This window comes from Colius striatus, chromosome 7, assembly GCF_028858725.1.
Source record: "Colius striatus isolate bColStr4 chromosome 7, bColStr4.1.hap1, whole genome shotgun sequence".
Classification (NCBI taxonomy): Eukaryota; Metazoa; Chordata; class Aves; order Coliiformes; family Coliidae; genus Colius; species Colius striatus.
In genome coordinates, this window is record NC_084765.1 from 19,004,045 (window position 1) to 19,027,392 (window position 23,348).

The 23,348-nt window shown below is 47.6% G+C and overlaps 1 protein-coding gene across 5 annotated transcripts in view; it reads right to left on the bottom strand.

The window, feature by feature from the left end:
* Positions 1–21,733: 21,733 nt before the first annotated feature.
* Positions 21,734–23,348, bottom strand: part of KMT5B (lysine methyltransferase 5B) — a 29,629-nt gene continuing 28,014 nt past the window's right edge. For all 5 annotated transcript variants that reach the window (XM_061999516.1, XM_061999514.1, XM_061999515.1 and 2 more), the window contains one exon: positions 21,734–23,298. In XM_061999516.1, coding sequence (XP_061855500.1) covers positions 21,830–23,298 — 1,469 coding nt within the window. In that variant the 3' untranslated portion in view covers positions 21,734–21,829. The remainder of the gene's footprint in view (positions 23,299–23,348) is intronic.

Genomic DNA, 23,348 nt, shown 5'->3' on the forward strand with positions numbered 1-23,348 from the left:
GTGCTATTTCCCTCAGCAGGGCCCTTACACCCTGTATAAGATAGACAATTCACTCTTCTGCTGCAATTCAGCATAAGAAAGGGAGAATCCTAAGCATCGCTTGCTGACTGTAATCTATACCTCAGTCATGCACTGAGTACTCGATCTGCAGCCAGTGCTGTGGAGTATTAAGAGTCCTCTCAGGCCTTGGCTGTCTCTGTAACACTTGAGTGAGTTTATTATTCAGCAGATAAGGCTAATATTATTCTTTCATCCTCACGACTTGTGCAAAACACTTGACAATTCACAGTGAAGTTCTCTTGGAGCCTGTGGTGATCAGTAGCACCTGGGTTCCAGCTCTTCAGTCCTCTTGAGCCAGCTGCTTCCCCCATCACTGGTTCTCTTTTGGTAGACTAGACTGTAGTGGGCATTGAACAGCAAAAGACCAGTGGTAGCAATCTTTCAAATTAACAAGAGCCTTCCTACTGACTTCCAAGCTCTGAAGTAACCCCAAAAAGTAAAGAGGATACAGGATGTGCGGTGTAGTCCTCCATGCTCTGGGTGAAAGGAACTTTCTACTAAGGTAAAAGCAATCAAGGTCAAAAGCACTTGGTCTAGAGCACCAGGTTTTTAAGCCTTCTGTTAAGCAGCCCCTCTTATGCAAAGTAAGTGAACATGAAATCAGGAGCATCTGCCAAAGCTCTTAAGCCAGAGGGATTGTCTGCTCTGGATGCTAAGAGGCCTTCCCTAAGATCACTCTGGTCCAACCAAGCCTCACAACCGTACTTTTGAGAGGTATCTGGCCAAAGACAGCGCAAAAGTTTGCAGATCTTAGATTGAGCTTATGCCAATTTTCATATAGACCAGAGCAAGCTGAGAGCTGCTGCCATTACCCATGTGAGACACATCCTGTAGGAAGGCACTGCCTGTCAGTAATGGCTGGAATAAGTTCCAGCTTTCTTCTCTCCGTATCAGCCTGCCCCCAAACTCAGTGTAGGGACTAGCTGGAAACACCAAGGAAAACGATGTTGGATATGGAGGGGGCGCAGCTTCCAGTCCAGGTGCTTTATGTTTCTTTTATGTTCCTGCAGGCAAAAGAATCTGTCCTTGGCTAATGAGGCCCTTTCTAGGTTACCAAAGTTGGGCCAGTCCTCCATGTGCATTGGACTGAACTTGAGGATAAAGGTAAGAAACAGCCACCTGAGCTCTTGCGTGCCACTTCTAGGGGCAAAGACAGTGTGAAATAATCAGAATTAGGACAGTTTCATGGTTTTGCTAACTCAATGGTGCATGGACATCCACCCTACAGTCTTCTGTGAACCTGCTAAGTGAGTGGCAGAGCTGGCAGGACAGATTTCACTCAGCCCCTCAGTGAATCTGACCCGCCACTGACTGGAACTTCAAAGCAGATGATAAATGTCACCTGCTCAGACTAGTTGCCTTGCTTGTGTGGCTGGTGACACAAGCTTCAGGGGAGGGGGAATTCGGCATGTCTTGGCTTGTACAGAGGGAGGAATTTCCTTTAAATCATTATTGCTCTACCAGCTGTAAAAACTCAGATTCCTATTTTTGCGCAACCCTTCTCCAAACAAAGGCATTGTACTGACCTATATCATTAAAACCCACACTCTGGCAAGCTGCAAAATTGACCATGCCTTCTGAAAAAGTAGCTTCTAAACGAAAAGTCAGCAGCTCTAGAGAAAGGGCAAACTTTCCCACAAAATTGAGTGAAACAACAAAAAAAGCCTTACTCTTGGATTTCTGCTTTCTGCCACACGGTGCACGTGTTTATCTCCTTCACTGCGCGAGAATGGTTGCACAGCTGCCTGGAAATCCCAGAGCAAGGTCCCTTCTCAGCACAGTTCAGCTTCGTTAATCTTTCTAAGGTCTCCCCTTTCCACTGCCTATTACACTTCCCTGTCCTGGGCCATCACTGCTGTTATTCTCTCCCATCTCGTCCCACTCTTTCTACCTCTGCCCTTCTCTTCTTTCATACAAAGTGCCACTCTGTCTCTCTGTTGTCTCACTTGCTAATTCATCCCTACTTTTTCCAGAGCATCTGAAAGAAAGTGGTAGAAGCTGGAGAGACCAAAGGTTTCAAACCTTGGTTTAACCCAGGCAGCAGGTCAGCTCCCCCCTACTGCCTGCTCCATGCCATGAGATAGGGAAGAGAATGGGAAGGGTACAAGTGAGAAAACTCCTGGGTTGAGATAAAGACAGGATAATAGGGAAAGCAAAAGCTGTCCACACAAGCAAAGCACAACCAGGAATTCATTCCTGCACTTCCCATTGGCAGGCAGGTGCTCAGCCATATCCAGGAAAGCAGGGCTCCATCATGTGTAACAGTGGCTTGGAAAGACAAATATCATCCTGAATACTCCCTGTTTCCTTCTTCTTCCCCCAGATGTATATGCTGAACATGATGTCCTGTTGTCTGGGATATCTCTGGGGTCAGTTGGGGTCAGCTGTCTTTGTCCTATCCCTTCCCATCTCCTCATGTCCCCCCAGTTACTCATTGGTGGGGTGTTATGAGGAGCAGGAAAGGCCTTGACTCTGCAAGCTCTGCTGAGCAGTAACAAAAACTTCCCTGTGTTATCAGCATTATTCTCATCCTAAATCTAAAGTACGGCCCCGTAGCAGCTACTGTGAAGAAAATTAACTCTGTCCCTGCCAAAACTAGGATACAGAATTTGCTCTCAGAGCCATGTGGCACAGGGTGTCCTCTCACTGCCCCAGAAGCAGGACAACACTACAGGATTTACAGAGCCTGAGGGAATGATTTGCTGGAGCACACAATGTAGGCCTAGTGCTGCCACCATGAAGGTCGGGGCAGATCCGTCATTTGCTTATGTGGCAGCTTGTACTATTGAAAAAAAGCCACCCTTGGGCTCTGTCAGCTTTGGCTGCTTTCTCTGCCCCACAGTAGAACTGAAAGCTTCTTTCATCCACAGGCTGTGGAGAGGACAGGCAGTAAAGAAGGGCTATTCAGACAAATGTCCTTTTCTTCCTAACAGCACTTTGAGATCTGCTCTTTAGACAGACTCCTCCTCAAAGGGACAAAAATCACAACACTTTAAATAGAAACTTTTTCTCAACATATATTTGCATCCAAGTCAGAGCCCACTAACTGTCAGAACCCATCTAAGGCCTCATCCAAAATATCAGTTGAACTTAGCTTCTTGCAACATCTTATCCTGTTTGGTAGTTTTTTATCCTTGTTTAAATAGGTGCCCAGATTCAAGCAAGAAGCGATGAAACAAAAATCCTAGGAGATCTACTATGCATGACTGTCACTGTTTAAGCAGTGCATCCAGACACGGTAATATTCAGGCAGTGTGGTGCCAGCAGGTAGGAAAACCACCTGCAAAAGCTTTTCAAACTTGAGACACCCAAGTGAAGTAATGAAACTTCCAAGCAAAGAGCTACACAGGTACTTAAATGAAGCCTGAAGAGACCTGCCCATGTCAACAGACAAAATCTGCTGCATGCCCAGCCTTACAAAAGCAGCAAGAATTCCTTGCCTAGAGATGTTTTCTGAACAGAAAGTCCTGGAGATGATAAGCTCTGTGAGAATGTTGGCCCTTGGATGGTACCAGCCAAAAGATCTATATTGAGATGACAAAATGGATTCCTCTAAAGTAACACATGGTGTTATCTCAGAGCATGTTACAAAGCTGAGGGGACATGGCATTTATATTGAAGTTCAAATCATCCTTGTTTCATTCACCATGTAATTCTGTGGCTCTTTAGCGATTCCTCAGCTGTGGAGGTCCAAAGTCTAAGGTCAGACCCTCATAAACAGGAATTTACTCATGCTCAGCTAACTCTGATGTTGCCCTTTGAATGGACACATCAACAACACGAGTTAAGCTGCCTCACCCACTTCCACTCACCCCATCTCTTTTTGATGCTGTTTTGTCAATGCAAACTGGAAGCAGAGATGACAACTCAGATCTGCCAGAGTGACCTTTGGCTGCAGTGTGAACTGTTTACCCCCGCCACTGGGTAGGATCACCCACCAGGCTCCAAAATCAACATGAGCTGGATGATCTGATGGGCCCAGATAACACCAACAGCAGACACAGAAATGCCAGAGAATTTTCGTACTCCAACTGCTGCCTGGTGAATTACAATACTCCTCTACCCAAAGAAAGGTGGAATGTACTCCTCTAGCCAAAGAAAGGACACATGTAGCTTTCGGACTGAGCACACACTGCACTCAGGTACAGCAAAGGGGACTTGAGCACGGGCCCGGATGCTGTTAAATTGGAGTGCTGGGGGCTGCTTGTCGCACAAGGGGTTTGCAAGTGCTTCATCCTGCCTGCTTGTACTAACTTAAAAGAAGCTTCACACTTAGAAGTTTACCCCCTTCCAGCACAGTAGTCTCCTAGGCTGCTGCTAGCACTGATACCTTGCGCTGTTCTCAATCTGTCCTTCAGAACTCCACCTGATGCTGCCTGGAAAATTTCCCAGCAGCATTAAAAATCACAGCATGTGTCTGTAGACTTCTTTGTGCCAGACATTCAGAGAGAGTATGCAGCAGAGATGTAATTGTCAGGACTATGCTCTTAAAAGACTTCTTCTGTCTCAGGGTATGTCTTTACCAGAGATGTCCATCTCCAAGCAGACAGCTGCAGATCTCATTTCAATGAAAACAGTTTATTCCTCTAACAGCTGCCTAACTTTTTTCCCCCCTGTAAGCTTTGCTGCAAAATCCACTGCTCCAGTTTTGCCTTTAATTTGAAGGTCATCCATGCACAAAACCATTTAACTATTTCTGCTGGCACGTCAAGACCGAGAGCAACACTATTATTGATGCCAGTCACTGCTGCACCAGCCTCCCAGCCACATTCATTTCCCAGGACTGCTGTGGAACAGATATCTTGTGCTGTCCTCCTCAGCTTGTCCTTGAGAATTCTGCCCATTATTCCTTGGAAATTTTCCCAGAGTGGTTCAGCTCACAGCAGCACTACGAATCACAGCGCACGTCAGTAGAGGTTTTTGTATCAGATGTACCGAGACACAATCCAGCAGAGGTTCAGTTATCACAAGGTTAGCCCTGTTGTATCCTCTCCTGGTTATTTAAAAAAAAAAAAGACAAAGAAAAAGAAAAAAAAAAAAAGGAGAGAAAAGAAAGAAAGGAAGGAATAAAGAAAGAAGTCATCAGGAAGAAACTGCAAATCCTTCCTTCAGCCGAAACCAGGCTACTGGTTTTTGGAACCTTTTCTAATGTAACAAAAGACACCACGAAGGGAAGAACTTTGGCTGTGGTTTTGAAGTCCACAACCCCTCACCTTCCCCTGGTTCTTTATGCATGCGTCACTGGAAATACTACCATCAGCTGCCAGGGAAACAGTCAGCCTCAAATAGGTGTCTGAGCAGCGAGCCTCTGCGAGTTAGTTCCTGCTGCTAGAACTGAACGATTTTCACCCAAGCAGCCCCAAATTCCCACGTTAGCCGCTATACTGCTTCGCCTGGCCAGGGTGACCGGCGGCTGCTGGAGCTCGGGGGCCGGGCGCGGCTCGGCCGGGGGTCCAGCCTCGGGAAGGGAGCGTGCACGGGGCTGCAGGGCGGCAGCGGCGGGCGCCGCTGGCGGGGGCGCGGGTCAAAGGGACCGGCAGGCGCCTGCCGTGACCGGCGTCCCCGGGCGCTGCCGCGGGCACAGGGGCTGCGGCCTCACGGGGCGCAAGGTGAAGGACTGCGAGCGCGAAGGAAGGAGACGTTTGCAATCTGCGCAGCACATGCAGTTGAAGCAGCTGATTCGTTCCCCTCGACATCATTTGAGTGGACTGCTCCCTCTCCTGGGAAAAACTTGCCAAAAATCCCCAACAAGCCCACAACCCCAACGGCTTCTTCAGGCAAACGACGCACCCACGGAGCTGCTAGGCAGAGAGCCCTGGGCTTGCACAAGCTGGAGCAGGCAAAGTGCGAGACCCCCATGCTGCCCGGGGTGGTCAGGCACGTTGCAGCCTTCAGTGCAGAGCTGAGCATCACTCTGGCCACCAGCCACCAGCCACACTGTCCTTCCTGCTGTCTGCTGCTGCCAGACACCACCTAAACCTACTGCACGCTCAAACCAGCATGAGACAGGCCAGGAGCCAGTAAATGGCGCTGGCGAGCACTTTTCAGGGGGAATGCTGGAGTGGAAATGGCTCTTTTCTGGGAATTGGACAGAGCTCATCAGTTCCAGTCAGGACTGCTGGTAAGGAGTGACGTTTTTAGCCAGAGAGTCTGTGAGCAAGGACAATCACCATGCTTGTGGTGAGAAATACTCACCATCTAATTACTCTTTACTCCTTTAGGATTCCAAAGTCCAGTTAAAATCATGGCAATGAAGCTGTCTCAGAAGACCTTGTAATAAGATTTGAACCAGCTGGTGGAAAGTGGCACATTGCAGCAGCCACTAAATATCTGCAGGAAGCAGCCCTGGAGAGGCGAGAGGCTGTGCTGAGCAACACAGCTCATCAGCCTGCACCACACGGGCTGATCCCGGGCTGCGACTGACGCCCCTTCGGCCTCTCCCTTCTAAATCCTTGCCCACTTGATGGAAAGTTATCACTTAAATAAACACAATTAAAAATGAGAGAAGAATTGCTGTTTCACAGAGAGGAAAACGCAGACAGGATTGCCTGTAAGCAGGAAGTAGTGGCAGGGTTGTGAAAATGCCGTAACACTTTCCATATCCCTGGAGCTCGACCCAAGTCCTCCACCTTGGCTAGTTGCATGTGCCATGCCAGCTTTGTAGAAGCTTTCCTCCTGGTGACGCAAGGATGAAACAAAGCCTTGTCTCTTCACAGCACTTGTTCCTGCCAAGCACTGAGCAGCCTGTCTGAGACAGTCAGGCCCTGTCAGAGAAGAGACATGCCATGTTTTTAACTACAGGCACGAACAAGAGGACCATAATGGATTCACCAAATCTAATGAGCCTGAATAGATTCCACCCACTGTAACTGCAGCTGCTTGGCAACACAAAAGTCTGACTTTTACAGATATGCAAGGTTAGGGGTGGAGGAGAGCTTTTCCAAAAGATAAACAGGAATGCAAGAAAGTTACTGTTGCCCTATGTCTTCTACAAGCCAAAAGAGGAAAGAAGTCTTGAAATTATTTTACTGTTCTAACTATGGGAGTTACAGCTACCTAACTCAAGATTCATAATGCATACTCAAAAGTTTGCGTGACAAGGGAAAGTCCTTAGGAGTTTGTAGCTTTATTAGACTTAGAGGCTTTATTAGATGACTGCTAGCATTGTCTCAGAGGGCTGGAGCCCCTTTCCTATGAGGACAGACTGGGAAGGTTTGGGCTATCCAGCCTGGAAAAGAGAAGGTTCTGGAGATACCCTACAGCAGCTTTCCAGCACCTCAAGGGGCCGACAAGAAAGGCAGGGAAGGTCTTTGTACAAGGGCCTGGAGTGATAGGATGAGGGATGATGGCTCCAAACTGAAAGAGGGGAGATTTAGATGAGGTATTAGGCAGAAGCTCTTCCCTATGAGGCACTGGCATGGGTTGCCCAGAGGGGCTGTGGCTGCCCCATCCCTGGAAGTGTTCAGGGCCAGGTTGGATGAGGCTTGGAGCAACCTGTTCTAGTGGAAGGTGTCCCTGCCCATGACAAGGGGTTGGAATGAGATGATCTCTAAGGTCCCTTCCAACCCAAACCGTTCTGTGGTTCTATGATCCCTGTTTTACACGCAGAACACAGATCAGGTGCAAAAATCCAAATATTTCCGTGACAAGTAAGGCACAACTAGTAAGGCACAGAAACAGGAGAAGTAATAAGGTGGAAAAATTCAAGACTATAAGAACTAATATCCCTTGAAGCCTTCCCTGGCCAAAGCATCCCTACAGTCCATTTCCCAGGCACCCTGATGCCCTCAGGGACTGCCATCACTGCTGCTGGGGCTGTAGTGTGGGATGGTTGCCAGGGTCTTGGGCTTCACAGCCTCATGCTTGGCCATCACCCCACCCACCTCTAGCAGAGGTCACATCTGCAAACTGGCTGGCTCAGCTTGGGGGACAGATTCCCTTTGGCTACCCTCTCCCTCTCCACAAGCTCAGGGAAAGCTCAGCTCTCAGGGCCCTTACCCCACAGATGGCTGCAACCACCTCCTCACTGATCAAAAGCATCTACATATGCTTTAGATTTGACACAGGTTCCTATCTCCTCACCTGCCTTTCTGTGAGTCAATTTGACTTTCTGGATCATCCAACCTAAGCCAGACTTTTGGAGCAGATCAGCATCTGGGTATTCTTCTGCTTTGCATGGTTTTGTGAGGAGCCGCTTTTGCTTGGTAACAGGGGATGGGGCTGCAGTGTAGGCCCAGTAAAGAGTTCTTGGACTTTCCCCCAGCTCCTGGGTTCACACCCACCTCCAGCCTGGCTGGGCCAATCTGGCGCCTCTGCCATCACTATTTAGGGACGGGAATTTGAAGTGCTGGCAGGAGGTGTAAGAGTGGTACAAGATGGAGGCGACCACACGGACCCTACGGCCAGAGAAGGAGGAAGGAAGGAGAAGCACTAGACCAGAGACCCCTCTGCAAGCCATGATGAGAATGCAGCTGTACCCCTGCAACCCATGCAGGGCCATGGCAGGGCTGAGAGTCACCAGCAGCTCCGTGTGAGTGAGCCCGGACGGGCGAGGGACTGTGTGGGGAGGCGGCCATGGCACAGGCCGTGCTGGAGCCTGCGGGCCCCAGAGCAGCCCCACACGAGAGGCACAGAGGAGCTGCAGCCTTTGGGATAAATGTGTGTCGGAGCAGCCCGTGCAGGGCTGTGTGTGTGTGAGGGACCCTGTGGAGTCACTGCTGCATTATTCTTGGTAATCCTTGAGCCAAAAAAAGACATGGGCAAAAGTAAAAGCCCTGAGACTGAATGCCATGGTTCTGTGAGAACAGTGAGCCAGGGCTGTAGGAGAAAGAAAAAGGTGACATAGCTCAAGCTGAAGGAGGGCCAGGTGAGGTTTGGCTGTGTCCTTCACCGTTTGTATTGTACCACAGTTTTCACTGAGACTTCATGGAAATTAATCTACTAGGTCAGTATAGATAATAAATACCTGCAGTGTGGGGGAGAGTATCAAGTAGACTGAATATGAGAGTTCAGTATTCCAGGAAGAGGTGTTGATTATATGGCCAGGATCTTCCTGCTGCTGATAGCACATAGCACAGAGGTGCAACCCCTGAGCAATTACTGATTTAAAAGCCCTGCAGAGCAACAAACCAGATAGCAGCCAACTTGTTCTCACTTGATTTTGCAAGCAGCCAACACTCCTTCCCCACAGCACACAGCATTCCTGAGGTGAGTGCTAATGCCCTATCTTGACCAAGAAAGGATTCCTGCAGACTCAGGGGATGAGAGGAGTATGTTGTGCTGCTTGCCTCTTGCCACCCCTTTCCCCACAAGCCCCCTTCCTCCCGCACTTGTGTTTCCCCTTGTCTGAGGGCCCGTGACGCAGCACCAGCAGAATGTGAGGTACAGGAGCCTGCAGAGCCCAACTGCCCTTGGCAGGAGGTATTCTGACTCATGGAATCAGCAGGAATTCAAGAGATGGGCATGAGTAAGGCTAGAAAGTGCAAAAGGGGGACTGCAAAAAGATTAAAACTAACAAGGGTAAAAGCACATCTGCACCCAACATTGAGTTATTCCCTGACTCTCCTTGTTTGTATTGTTTGTAAGCAGGACCATTCCCTCCTGGAGGGTGCCCTCCAGGTCCCCACCGCCTGGCTGTTTTCTCCCCCTGGGTTTCATTCAGATGCTCCTGGGATACCACATAGTAAAGAGCAATAAATGGCTGGGCAGCTCAGAGCTTGTATCACCTGGTTTCTAACAGGGAGCAGGGCACAGCACTGAGAACCCCCCCGCCTGGGCAGGGGATGCCACCTCCTACTGGGAACAGCAACCATCAATGGAGGAAACCCAATGAGCCCTGGAGAGAAAGGAGAGAAAGGGGACAAGAAGCTATCTTTGGACTAAGGCTGCATTCAGCATTTGGAGATCTTTCCTCCTGCTACTGACCAGCATGGCTCTCAATAGTCTAAAGGGATGGGTGGGCTATGGTGAGTGGCTCCCTGCAGCTACACTCTGAACCCAAACAGCAGCACAAGCCCTCACCTAGTCAGGCCAGACCTCAGATGTAATCCTGAAGGAGCAGCTCCAGCTCTGTCCTTGGCACAGACAAGTCAAGGGAGAAACTCAGTGTCACGTTCAAAAGGAATATTTTGTGGAGTGCTGTGGATATCAATGCTGGAAACTGGTTTGCAAGAGATGAGGCTGGAAATATCACGGATGTGGAAGGCCAAGGAGTAAAATGCAACAAGCACTTTACAAAGCCATTCCCAAATGCAAAACACTGCTCTTTTAAATCAGTGTGCAGACAAGAGTAGTCATCTGTCTTATGGGAAAAGTGGGCTTTGAGTTTCTTATTTGTTTCTTTAAAGTTTACTTTGAGGCTTTTACTCTAAAGATGGGAATTAAGTTTCATCAGGTCAAGTTATATGACGTGCCTCAAATGAACTTGGGAAAATGCCTGCTTCTCTGAACCTATTCTGAGAGGAGCTTTAGTATAGTCACCCTCTTGGAAGTGTATGTTTGTCTGTTAAAAAATGGAGAGTTGCTACTCTGTGAAAACCCATTTCAAAGCTAGACTAAAGGATTCCACACTGTTGTTGATTGATTTTGGTTTAATCTTTTTATAACCTGGAATATTTTTGCAAGCTGGCTATAGGCTTGGAGATGGTATTGCTTTGAGTTTTACTCACTTCAGGCTTTCTTCATAAACTTAAGAGGAAGAAAAACCACAACAGGTTCTGGAAAATATTCCTGTAGTGAGGCAGGAATTCCTCTGCAAACATGTTGAAAGGAATGGCCTGAGAGTATCTGCTTCATGAAAACTGCTCACAAGCAGAGTGCAGTAACCTGACTTTTAGGTTAGGACCACAGCTAGGTACTCCAAGGATTATAGCACCCCAAGGACAATGCTGTTTTCTCTCAGACCAAGAGGGATAAACCCAAGAAATCCAGAATTTGGGTTATGATCAAAAGCAACCTGACTGTGCCCCAGAAATGCCATTAGCACACACTGATCTTATCCCAGAGGGTCTCACAGCGCTATCCCAACACCACACATCGAGGCAGTCCTTCCCTCTCCTGCCAGGCCAAAGCTGGGTCTAGAGGTTCCTCTCTATGGACATACTTGCAAGGTTGAGGCAAACTAAGAGAGCTAGATGGGTCATTAATCACCACAACTGCATATGGACACGGAGAGGACATCTCAGCTCCACACAACCAACCACTGCATCCTGAAGGCAGAGGGAGGACCACTACCTGAGGAAATGAGTGATGGGATAAGAGGAAATGGCCTCAAATTGTGCCAGGGGAGGTTTAGATTGCAGATTATGAAGAACTTTCTCACCGAGAGGGTTGTTGGACACTGGCCCAGGCTGCGCAAGGAGGTGACGAAATCCCCATCCCTGGAGATATCCCAAAGCCATGTAGCTGAGGTGCTGAGGGACATGTGTTAGTGGTGGGCTTGGCCATGTGATGTGAGTGGTTGGCCTCAATGATGTTAAGGGTCTTTTCCAACCAAACCAGTCCTACAGTTCTATGAGTCAGAGTGCTGAAGGCAGAGCACACAGTGCCAGAGCTGAATTTCAGCTTCCATTTCCCTCTCCCAGACTCCCGCCTCCCTTGGCATTTGCAGTGCGTGAGCCTTAATGTAACAGAGCAGATGAATATCGTTAGTGACATCACCCACCTCAGCCACAAAGGTGGCAAAGAGGTGCCAATGCTGTTTGCCAGCAGTAGGGCCACTGTTGGTGCCTCAGTGCTGCTGGCATGACCTCACTAGAGAGGTGAGATGACACTGGGGGCTCACAGGGCTCTGGGCTCCCTGTGACCAAGGGAGTGGTCCTTTGGTCACCACTCTACAGTGCAGGGGACACATGCCAGCCCCTACAGGAGCCTCTTTGAGTCTTGCCACTGGCCACTCTGCATCCTGGCCACAGGCTGCTCAGGTGTCTCCCAGCCTCCAGCCTCTTCCCTCCACAGACACAACATCTTGCACACAGATCAGCTGCACGAATGGAAGTGGTATTCTGGGAAAGTCCTGAAAGAAAAAGGCTGAATAACACCAAACTGCCGGGTGGGAGAGGTAGGCAGGGAGCAGGGGGGCTGTCCCCCCCACATATTTCCCTTCAGGGAAGCGTTCCTTTATGTTGGGTGCTTGATGCCACTGAGGTGGTGCCCAAGGTGGTGCCTTGCCTGCCTTGCAGGGCTGCAAGAAGGGGTACATACGAGGGAGCTAATTATCAATTAGTTGAAAAACACTGCCCATAATATTTGATTGAAACGTTTTCACTGACAGCCTAATTACTGCCCAACATGAGACACGTGTTACTCAGGGGCAGGCATGGGCCAGCTATCAGCTCATCCCTCATTGACAGCCAGCACTTTCCATCTCACCCCACCAGATACCCCTTGTACCTCTTCCTCCTTGGGGCTGCCCCTCCTCAAGCCCCTCAAAGTCCTGAGGCTCCTGCCCAGCCTGACACACCATGTCTGGGCAAAGCTGCGATGGTTTTGAGCAGGAGGTGTCTCTGTCCTCACTGGGTCCTGGTCAGCCATGGGCCGTGGGGGGCACATGGAGGGGCACAAGGGGAGCACACAGGGGGCATATGGGGGCCGCCTCACATGCTCCTTCCTACTCGTGTTTCGGTGGCTGCAGCTCAGGGGAGTGAGCTCACCGCCTAGAACATGACCGCACTTACAAACACTACTGCCTGTGCTTCATGGGTATAATTACAGCTTTGGAATTCCTGTACCACCAGCCTAGGAAATGTGAATTGAGCACTTATGGGTAAAAATTAATGGGCAGGGCAAGGCAGGTGATATTGTTGTAGGAGTTTGGTACAGGCCACCTGATCAGGAGGAGGATGTGGATGAGACCTTCTATGAACAGCTGAGAGCTGCCTCACAATCACAATCCCTGGTCCTCATGGGGGACTTCAACCACCCTGATATTTGCTGGGATAGCCACACAGCCAAGCACACACAGTCCAGGAGGTTCCTACAGATTGTTGATGACAACTTCCCGTCACAGGTGATTGAGGAACCAGTGAGGAGGGGTGTGCTGCTGGACCTGGTACTGACAAATAAGTAGGGCTTGGTTGGGGATGTGAAGGTTGGAGGCAACCTCGGCTGCAGCGACCATGAGATGGTAGAGTTCAAGATCCTGTGTGGAAGAGGCAGGACACAAAGCAGGATTGTGACCCTGGACCCTGTGAGCCGACTTTGGCCTCTTCAGAGATGTACTTGGACAGATCTCATGGGATATGATTCTAGAAGACAGAAGTGCCCATGAGAGCTGGTCAGTCTTCAAGCACCACTTCCTCCAAGCCCAGGATCAGTGTATCTCAATGTACAAGAAGGGAGGAAAAGGAGGCAGGAGGCCTCCATGGACGAGCAAAGATCTGCTGGGGCAGCTCAGGCAGAAAGCAGCCATCTATGAGAGGTGGAAACAGGGGCTGACTTCTTGGGAAGAGTATAGGAACATTGCCAGGGCATGCAGGGGTGCAACTAGGAAGGCCAGAGCCCTTCTAGAATTAAATTTAGCCAGGGAAGTTAAGGACAGCAATAAGGCATTTTTCAAGTACATCAGCAGCAGAAGGAAGGTGAGGAGGAATGTGGGCCCATTGCTAAATGCTGAGGGTGCCCTAGTGACCGAGGATGCAGAGAAGGCTGAAGTACTGAATGTCTTCTTTGCTTCAGTCTTTACGGCCAAGGCCGGCCCTTGGGAAGCCCAGTGCGGCAAGGATAACAGGATGGCCAGGACAGCAGAGGACTTGCCCTGGGTGGAAGAGGAAGAGGTTAAAGACTTGTTGGCCAAGCTTAAGGCTCATAAGTCAATGGGTCCCGATGGGATGCTTCCTAGAGTGCTGAGGGAGCTGGCTGATGTGATTGCTAAGCCTCTCTCCATCATTTCTGAGCAATCATGGAGGACACGTGAGGTGCCTGAGGACTGGAGAAAGGTCAGTGTCATGACAGCCTTCAAAAAGGCCAGGAAGAATGACCCAGGAAACTACAGGCCGGTCAGCCTCACCTCCATCCCTGGAAAAGTGATGGAACAACTTATCCTCAGTGTTGTCACTAAACATATGAAGGATAAGATGGTTATCAGGGGGAGTTAATATGGATTCACCAAAGGGAAATCCTGTTTGACCAACCTGACAGCCTTCTATGAGTGTATAACCAGATGTCTGATTCCCCAGAGGCTGTGCTGCCATTCAGCGGGATCTCGACTGGCTTGAGAGTTGGGCAGAGAGGAACCTCATGAGGTTCAACAAGGACAAGTGCAGAGTCCTGCATCTGGGGAGAAACAATGCACCATGCACCAGTACAGGCTGGGTGTTGAACCCCTGAAGAGCAGCTCTGCAGAGAGAGACCTGGGAGTCCTGATTGATAATAAACTAAACATGAGCCAGCAATGTGCCCTCGTGGCCAAGAAGGCCAATGGCATCCTGGGATGCATCAAGAAGAGTGTGGCCAGCAAGGTCAAGGGAGGTTCTTCTCCCCCTCTACTCTGCCCTGGTGAGGCCTCATCTGGAGTCCTGTGTCCAGTTCTAGGCTCCTCAGCTCAAGAGGGACAGGGAACTGCTGGAGAGAGTCCAGTGCAGGGCCACCAAGACGATCAGGAGAATGGAACATCTTTCTTATGAGGAAAGGCTGCGGGAGCTGGGGCTGTTTAGTCTGGAGAAGAGGAGACTGAGGGGAGATCTTATTAACATTTACAAATATCTAAAGGGTGGGTGTCAGGAGGTTGGGACATCCCTTTTTTCTATAGTATCTAGCAACAGGACAAGGGGTAATGGGATGAAGCTGGAACACAAAAAGTTCCACTTAAACATAAGAAAAAACTATTTCACTGTTCAGGTGAGGGAGCCCTGGCACAGGCTGCCCAGAGGGGTTGTGGAGTCTCCTTCCTTGGAGGCCTTCAAGACCCACCTGGACATGTTCCTATGTGACCTGATCTAGGTGAACCTGCTTCTGCAGGGGAGTTGGACTAGATAATCTCTAAAGGTCCCTTCCAACTGCTACCATTCTGTGATTCTGTGAATGTTTTGGTATTTTTTCTACAAAGAACAAGACTTTAAGTTTTGGTGGGTTTTTTAAATGGAAAATAGATGCTACATTTCAGTCTGTCTTGAAACTTTAAAAATAATGTTCAGAACTTCTAATACCTCAATTCCTTTACCCTTCTCCCATTTATTACCTGCTGTTTTTCTTCCATCTTGAGTTTGTGCTTGATGCTATTTGTATCTACCATAGTAACTGAAACATATACACAGCTAGTTGCACCAGAAATTAAATTTGTCATCCTGTGTTGTAAATTAAAAGTTGATAGACCAACAGCTTTGGGCTTTTTGCTAGAAATCTAATAAACCCAAAAAGATTTTCATTTTATTACACAATCTATTCCTCAAGCTGGAATTTTTCTCCATTAGTCACTGACTCCAGAGAGCTGAATCATTGCTGCTATTCCACAGCAACCCCGGAGTTCAGTGTTACCTTCTCCAGAGGAGGATTTACTCTCTGCTGAAACTTTCTGCAATGCAGCAGGGAACAGCATGGAGTTTCTAGGGGGTGAAAGTGTTTTTCCACTTGATTTTACAACACTCAGTTTCAATATAAAGGTTAACAAGGCAGCTGAGAGAGGACAGGAAAAAGGAAAAAACCTGTTCTGCCTTAAAAATATATCTCTTTCTTTCCCCCCAACAGAAAAATCAAAAATACATTTTCATTTCAGAAGGGTTTCAAATGAAAGCCAGCATGCAGAAAATGCATGAGACACCTACAGATTCTAACAACTGAAGATTTTAAAAGACTTCTGCTTTAGTCAGCTGGCAACAGACACACAACTTTGAAAATTAAACACATTGAATTTTCCAGAGTGATTAATGTGCCCTCAGAACCCATGTTCAGCCCCTTATTGAAATGGGCTGTATGAAATTTGGCATCTGGATTTCACTGTGGATCTAAACCAGCTGGACTCTACATGACTTTTCTGTGCCGTGTCAAGATGAAAACTTTCAGAAGCATTTAAGTCACTTAAAAGCCTGAATCTGGTTCTTAAAAGTAACTGTAAACCCCATCTTACTGTGACTGCTGAGGGCACTAGTGTGTAGTTTCCTCTGATGTCACACCTGAGGCAGGATCTCAAAGCTCACTATTGCTTCCGAAGGTAGGGATCGGTGTTTGTTGGTTTGACATGGTGCAAAGGTGTTTCCCTTCCCTCCCGTGCTGCACTGATCCCCTCTGTGCTGCTGTCCTCTGCACCCGAATGGGCTACCCTTTGGCTCTAAAACTTGGACTCAGGCTACAAGAGAGGACTTAAGCTCTGGATCTGGAAAGACTGTCCTTCCATCTCCAGTATTATCCAAGAGATTTTGGTAACTCTGCCCTGGAGTTACCCTGCAGTCCTGTTCCAATGTTGTATACACAGGGTTTATGCAAATACAAATGAAACCATGTCCTGTCCAACACATTCTGTGGTTGTCGTTCTGTACCTTACAGAATCTACCAGTTTACTACCAATTCTGTTGTAAAACATTGCAGCCAAACTCAGTAACTGGAGCAGAAAAGACTATACATCTAATTACAAAATAGAATTGACTTTTGATGGACATCATAAAGCATCAGTGGAAAAATCTATGGTTTGTTGGACCACTTGATAGCTCCACACTTGACTGAAACTCACTGCCAAACCCTGGAATCTCTGTTAAGAGCTAAAAGAGCTCTGTTAAACAATTAAAAGACCCCTGTTAAAACAATTCCTGAGCAACACCACTGAAGAGGCTCTGTGCCTGTTCCAGCGCTGACACCCAACGTGAGTCCTCCTCCAGCACCATCAACGCTGCCACTGCTGTGGCAGGAACTGTTCTGATCAAAGTTCATGCAAGGATGAATCTGAGTGGAATTACAGTTAAATCAAACATAGCTGCCTAGGGAAGAAGCAATGAGTTTGCTTTGCCTGTGGGGAGGAGGAGGAGCACTGAAACATCATGTACTCTGTAATGAGATCAGTGTAAAAAAAGTACAGACAAAGAAATTCCCTTGGTTGGCAAAAAGCAGCAGCTACAGCAGGCAAAATAGAACAAAGACAAAGCTAGCATTGCTACCATGAAATGATGCTGCAGAAAGACAACCAGCCTGGTTAACTTAAGAAAGCAAGAGTCTAAGGGGCAGCAGAGGTTATGCAAGGCTGAAGGTTTACTTATGAGCCAGCCCAAACCAGAGAATGCTCAGTGGGGGGTGGGGTTTTTGGAAAACACACAAAGCTAAGCTGATACCATGCAAACTCAAGTGACTTTCCTTTTTATTTCCAGTAACATTCCCAAAGCTTCCCCCTTTCATTCTGAAAAGGGCAACCAAGCAAACAAATACGGGGAGCAGAGGAAGTCTGAGCCCATTTTGAAGAGTATGTGCTGGCAGCACTAGACAAAATGGACACACAGAAACCAGAAAAAAAAGTGAATCCATCCCCCGGGGAGCACTGCAAGTGTGTGAGCACAGAGGGGCTGTCAGTGCAACTGAAGGAAGCCAACGCATCATGAGCAATGAATGACCTCAGATGGCAGAGCTTCACACGTGTCCAAGTGTTCAGTGTGTGTGGAGACACTGAATGCCCAACATAGGCACCGGGGGGAAGTAGATAATAAAACCCAGAATGATAGACAACAGTAACAGGACATTCATGTTAGTCGTGCAGAGAATCCACAGCAATTTTATCAGACATCATTTTTTCAAGCCCCAACACTCCTGTTTGCAACCTATAGCCAGAGCTCCAGATGAGGAAGTAAAGAGCTCGAGGGAGGCTCATTTCAGACAATATTACAACAGCACCTGACCATCACATGCTTCTACTGTTTGCTCAAATATTGCTACTTCTCAGTGCAAGCAAGTTTTCAGGAATTCCCCCATGTCCAGAGAACTGTCCCCATAAATGTGAAGCAAGAAAGGCTTGATTCTTATTTAGCTATTTCCAGTCAAATCACATCTCCTCAAATGTCAAATACCTTCCCAGATCCCTCCAAAGAGACGTGGGAAAGGTTAGGCTGCCCCTTGCAAGGCGGACAGAAACACACTGAGCCATCATCTTTCCTCTCTGGGATCCACATGACCAGCGTCTAACAGGACAGAACAGCCCCCTATGTATTCTGCAGTGGTTTCTGGGCAGTGTGGGTCTGTGCAGCTTCCCCTGGAGCAGCCAAGCACATTTCCCAGTGCTCCCCCTCCTGCACGCTCGCTGCATTTTTTCAAAGAACACTCACAATTCTCTATCAGTGGCTTGTGAAGAAAGCAGTATTTCGTTTGCCTTATGACCAACCCACACCTTTGCCCCTGCCCTGTTAACTCCATCAGAGGATGCTGGGTTCATCAGCTGCCCCAACACGCGGGTGGTGGTACCAAACCTGGCCGCAGTGCACTGCAGATCAGGGTGCTCATGGATCTGTGGCCAAGCTGCCTTTTTCAGGGGGGCTGTAGCATTCCCCTCACAGCCATTACACGCAGCACAGAAGCAGTTGACAAAGCCCATTGACAATACCCTTCTACCAGTTCTTCCACCTGCTAAAAGGTGTGCTGCAGCCACCCAAAACCAACCCAGTTGCTGCATCATCGGTCTCTTACCGTTGTCCTGGGGTAAGACACCTAAAGGCCAGGCAGGGGCCTGGGCAGACACATCGCTGTAAACTCTACAGTGCCACTGTAGAGGAAACATCCCTCAGCTGTCGAGTTCTCATACCTGTGACACAAATATTCATCTTTCCTCGCTGCTAAGGTGAGGGAAACACTGTCTGCTAATTCACATATAAATTACAAAAGTAATTCAATCATATTCTGCCTCGGGGGATAGGATGGAAGAGCCTGGGATTGTGCAGCCCCTGCCCACCTGATCAACTCCAGGGAATCCACTCAACTATTTTCAAGGCGTCATTAACACCAGAAATTTGGGCAGCAGGACTATATCGCTATGGACTCACCTGCTCTGGCAGTGACTAAAAAGCTTTGGTTCCAAATTCTACATGACAGAAAATTTTTAAGGAAAAAGAACAATCCAGAGCTCCTGTTGTCCAAAGAGCTGCTTGTACTGATTTCCATGTGCTAACTATGAGTTAGCAGGAACATCTACTCCAGGAAAACAGCTTCTGTGTCTCAGGACAGGTGTGATGGTTGGAGCATAAAGTTTTCTTCACAGTATCTGGTATGGGGCTGTGCTTTGGATTTACTATGACACTAATTGATAACACAGGGATGTTTTAATTGTTGCTGAGCAAGGCTGGCACATTGTCAGCCTTTCCTGCTCCTCACCCTGCCCTGTCAACGAGTAGCTGGGGGGGCACAAGGAGCTGGGAAGGGACACGGCCAGGACAGCTGACCCCAACTGACCCCAGGGATATCCTGGACCATAGAGTGTCATCCTCAGCATGTAAAGCCAAAAGGAGAAAGACATTTAGAGTGATGGCATTTGCCTTCTCAAGTCTCCATCAGTGTGCTGCAAGCCCAGCTGTCCTGGGGATGGCTGAGCACCTGTCTGTGACAGGAAGCGGGGAATAAATTCCATTGTGCTTTCCTTGCAAGCGTAGCTTTTGCTTTTGTCTTTATCTCAACCCAGGGATTTTCTCACTCATATCCTTCCCCTTCTCACCAAGGGATAAGCAGCTGCACGGCCGAGCTGCTGGCTGGGTTAAACCACAATAGATGGGTTCTCTGGCCCTCTTTTCCCAAAGTTTCATGATCTGCTGTCAGTACCCGATATTGCCTCAGCCAGCCCTAAACCTGCTGTGTCAATCCCCTTTCCCCAAAAGCCAGGTGAATTCTCTCAGCAAACCACACGCCCCCATAGAAGCCCAGACTGCCAGAGAGCCTTTGCTCTGCAGCAGAGCTCAAGGGGGCAGAAGAGCTGCAGGAAATGCCAACTGTGGAGCCCAGCAGGGGAACGGGCATCCCTGAGCCTGCACAGTATCAGCCCTGAGGCAGGGAGGGCAGTTGCTCTCCCTCTCCTTCACAGGGCCACACGCCTGTGGGGCACATCCCCCTACAACTGTGATGGAAGATTAGCACTGCTGTTACTAGTCCTCAAGGTGTGCTGGCAAACTTCTAGAGTTCATGTCAGCCATTTGTGACACAGCTGCAAGAGAGGAGGGACCTTCTCTAAACAAAGTCACCAGCTTTAACTCTACACTTGATTCTCTGCTAACGTCACAGAAGGGAGATGATGACAGGCTCCAGCATCTGACTCGTAGTCCGATATATGACTGGCTCAGCCTTAGAAGTATTCTTTTGAAAAATTCTTCATGTCTGTGAGGGTGGGAGCGCCCCAACCCCTCCAAGGGCTCTGTGCCCACTCCTGGAACCCTGCAGCCCCGGTGCTGCAGCTGTGCCAGCGCTGACCTGTTCCAAAGGAGGGGCTGGTAAAGGAGCCGACTCACACAAAGGAGGCTGCCATGCCCACGAGTTTCCTATCATCCTTTTATTAAAAAGAAAAGAGCCAAAGATTGCCCTGATGCTCTTCATCATTATAAAGCAGACTCTGAAGTATCAAGTGAACTACATATGAGCAAAGAACTCCAACTGATGCCAAGGTTAAAACTAGGTTTACAATTTCCTATTTTATTGGCATTGATGTATTTCTAAACTTAAAAACCCTTCTGGCAAGTTATCTCAATTTCTTATGACAAAATTTCTCACAACACACAAGTATTTACAACATATACATATTTTTTTCAGTCTTTTACAACTGGTTCTTAAAAGACAAACAATTTATAGGTTACCACAGAACAAAAGCTGTGACTTAGTTGTTTTTAATTTCATAAAACTATCATAAGTTAAAGTGAATAGATTTTCTTTAAATTCCTTGTAGCATTTTACAAGTGCAACAGAAAAAAATATGAAGAACCAATTTAGGATAGCTGCAGTTCATTGGGTAAATGCTGCCCGTTGTAATCACATTATTTCACAGCAAATTCTTGAAAAAATAAGCACCAATCATTCTTGCAAAGAACAATTTTATCTAAAAGTATTGAAAAGTGTTAAATACAAGGGGTTTAATTTACATAACAAGCAATAAATACACCATACCCAACCTCGTGTTCTGCAGACCGCTACCCTTGTACATAGAACGTACTAAAAAATGTGTTAACACCTTGTCGCATTTTTTCCCCTTCTTTTCTCTACAGAAATCGATTTGACTGACAACCAACAGCTTGCTACCGAAACAAAGGCCACAAACAGGATGTCTGGGACAGCGTACAGTGTTAGAACTGACAAACTGCAGGGGGAAAAAGAAACGTCTAGCAAATAAACCAAGAAGCTGTGGGTTGCTGCTGGTGATATAGACCAGAAAACCTTAAGATGCCACTACTATGATTTATTTAAAAATCTAGTGAAACTCTGGCAGAGGCCAGTGAGGCCCTTCCCCAGCCCAGCCCAGCCCAGCCCAGCCGCTGCGCCGCAGCCCCGTGTCCTGCCTGCACGCAGAGGTTCGATGACATTTCATAGCTTTACGCGAGCCTTTATTTTACAATAGAGCATCACCTCTAACTCAGAATTGCACGTAAGAAGGCTATTAAAAAGGTACAATAAAAATCTGCACAAATCAGACTTCAGAAGAGTCAGGATGCTGTACACTTTCTACAATAGTACGTCAATAGGTGAATAAACAATACAGAAGTGCTGCCACTAAGTTTTTCAGAGAGTTCTTCAGTTGAGGAATAATGAAATGGAATTTTTGTTGGTTTCTTTTGTTGGTTTTTTTTTTACTTAAAAAAAAAAAAGGGACATCCAGGTCCATTTCAGACCTATCAGCTTATGCATTGAGCCTTAAAGACTGATCTTCTCTCCTCCTGGAAGAAATATCAATATCTATTGAATCCTTGCCAACAATAAGCCTTAATCTCTTCGCCGGAGGAAGAGGAATAAAGTCATCAAATTCATCATCATAGTCATCTTCCTCTTCATCGTCCTCTTCTGACAAAGACTCATCCGCCGTCTCCTCCTCATAACGACCATAATCGTCCACTTCCATCCTCGATTCCAAAAGGGAGAGGGTTTCACTACAACACACACCATTTTCGTGAAGGTCCTCAGGGTACGTCCCTCTGTTTTCTTCCTCACGTTTTAGCTGGATTTTTAATTTTGTGGAACTATTGCCTGATCCTGAGTTAAACCCATTATTTAGCTTTGCTACATATAAATTATTGTCTTTTTCGTGGTCTTTACTCAATTTGATGCTTATTTTCGAAGAATTCATTCCATCGCTTTCTTGGTCGTTCGCCTTGCTACTGCTATCGTGGCGCCTACGGAGAGTCAGTTTAGGGATCCCAGAGCTATTTTCAAGGATAAGTTGTGCATCATACCTCGTGATTCGTCTTTTCTTTTTACTTTTTGCAGTTCTAAAGCTGTCTTTTGCTTTAAAATTGTCAGAGGTTACAACAGAGCAGCCCCCAGCCCCCAGGACACAGTCTTTATAGCCCACAGGAGGCGTGTCTACCACGCTGTTCCTCTCTCCCAGTTCCGAATGAGAACTTACCAGATCCGGTACTTCATCCTTTGCAGGCATGTTGTGCATAGTATCCATTTCCTCTGCTTTTGCAGATGGTTTCACAAGTTTTCCTTGTCGGGATTTCTTTTTTGAGACACCGACATCATTTTTCTGACACTGCATCTCCCCTTTATGGGACGACCCGTGCGCCATGTTGCCGTCGCTCATCAGGCGGGACTGCGGCTCCAAGCCAGCCGCCGGCACTCCGCTCAAGTTACCCTTGTAGTCGTCCAACGTATTTGGTTCAAGCTTTATGTCAGAGGTCTCCTTCAAGTTCATCCGTGTTCTCACTGACCTCCTCGTTAGGTATGTGCAGGGTGGCAGGTCACCATGCTCATTAGCACCTTTCACAGAATTCAGTTTGTGTTCTCTTGCCGCGTGCCTTGTCAAGCATCCACTGGAGATGGCAACTTTAACTGATCCCTCCAATTCTTTATCCTTTTTAATGGGCAAGTTTTTATATAAAACAACTTTAGGCTCTTTGAGAACTAAATTCCCCATTTCGAGCTTTCTAGAAGCATTCTTTTGCTCTGGCCTTTTGCACTGATTTCTCAACTTTATCTTTGAAAGTAAAGGCTTTGCAGGCTTTTTCAGTCTCTTTGGTACCCTGGAATTATTTATATGAGTTAGTTTAGATGAGGTAGAATTTGATGATACTGGAATTCTTGATATAGACTGTCTCAATGTTCTGTTTTTGCCGTTCTTTTTTACGCCAATCGAAGATTTTCTGTTATCTGCAAAAGAAAAAAGGAGGTTTGTTATGACACCGCTGTACCCCGAGTTC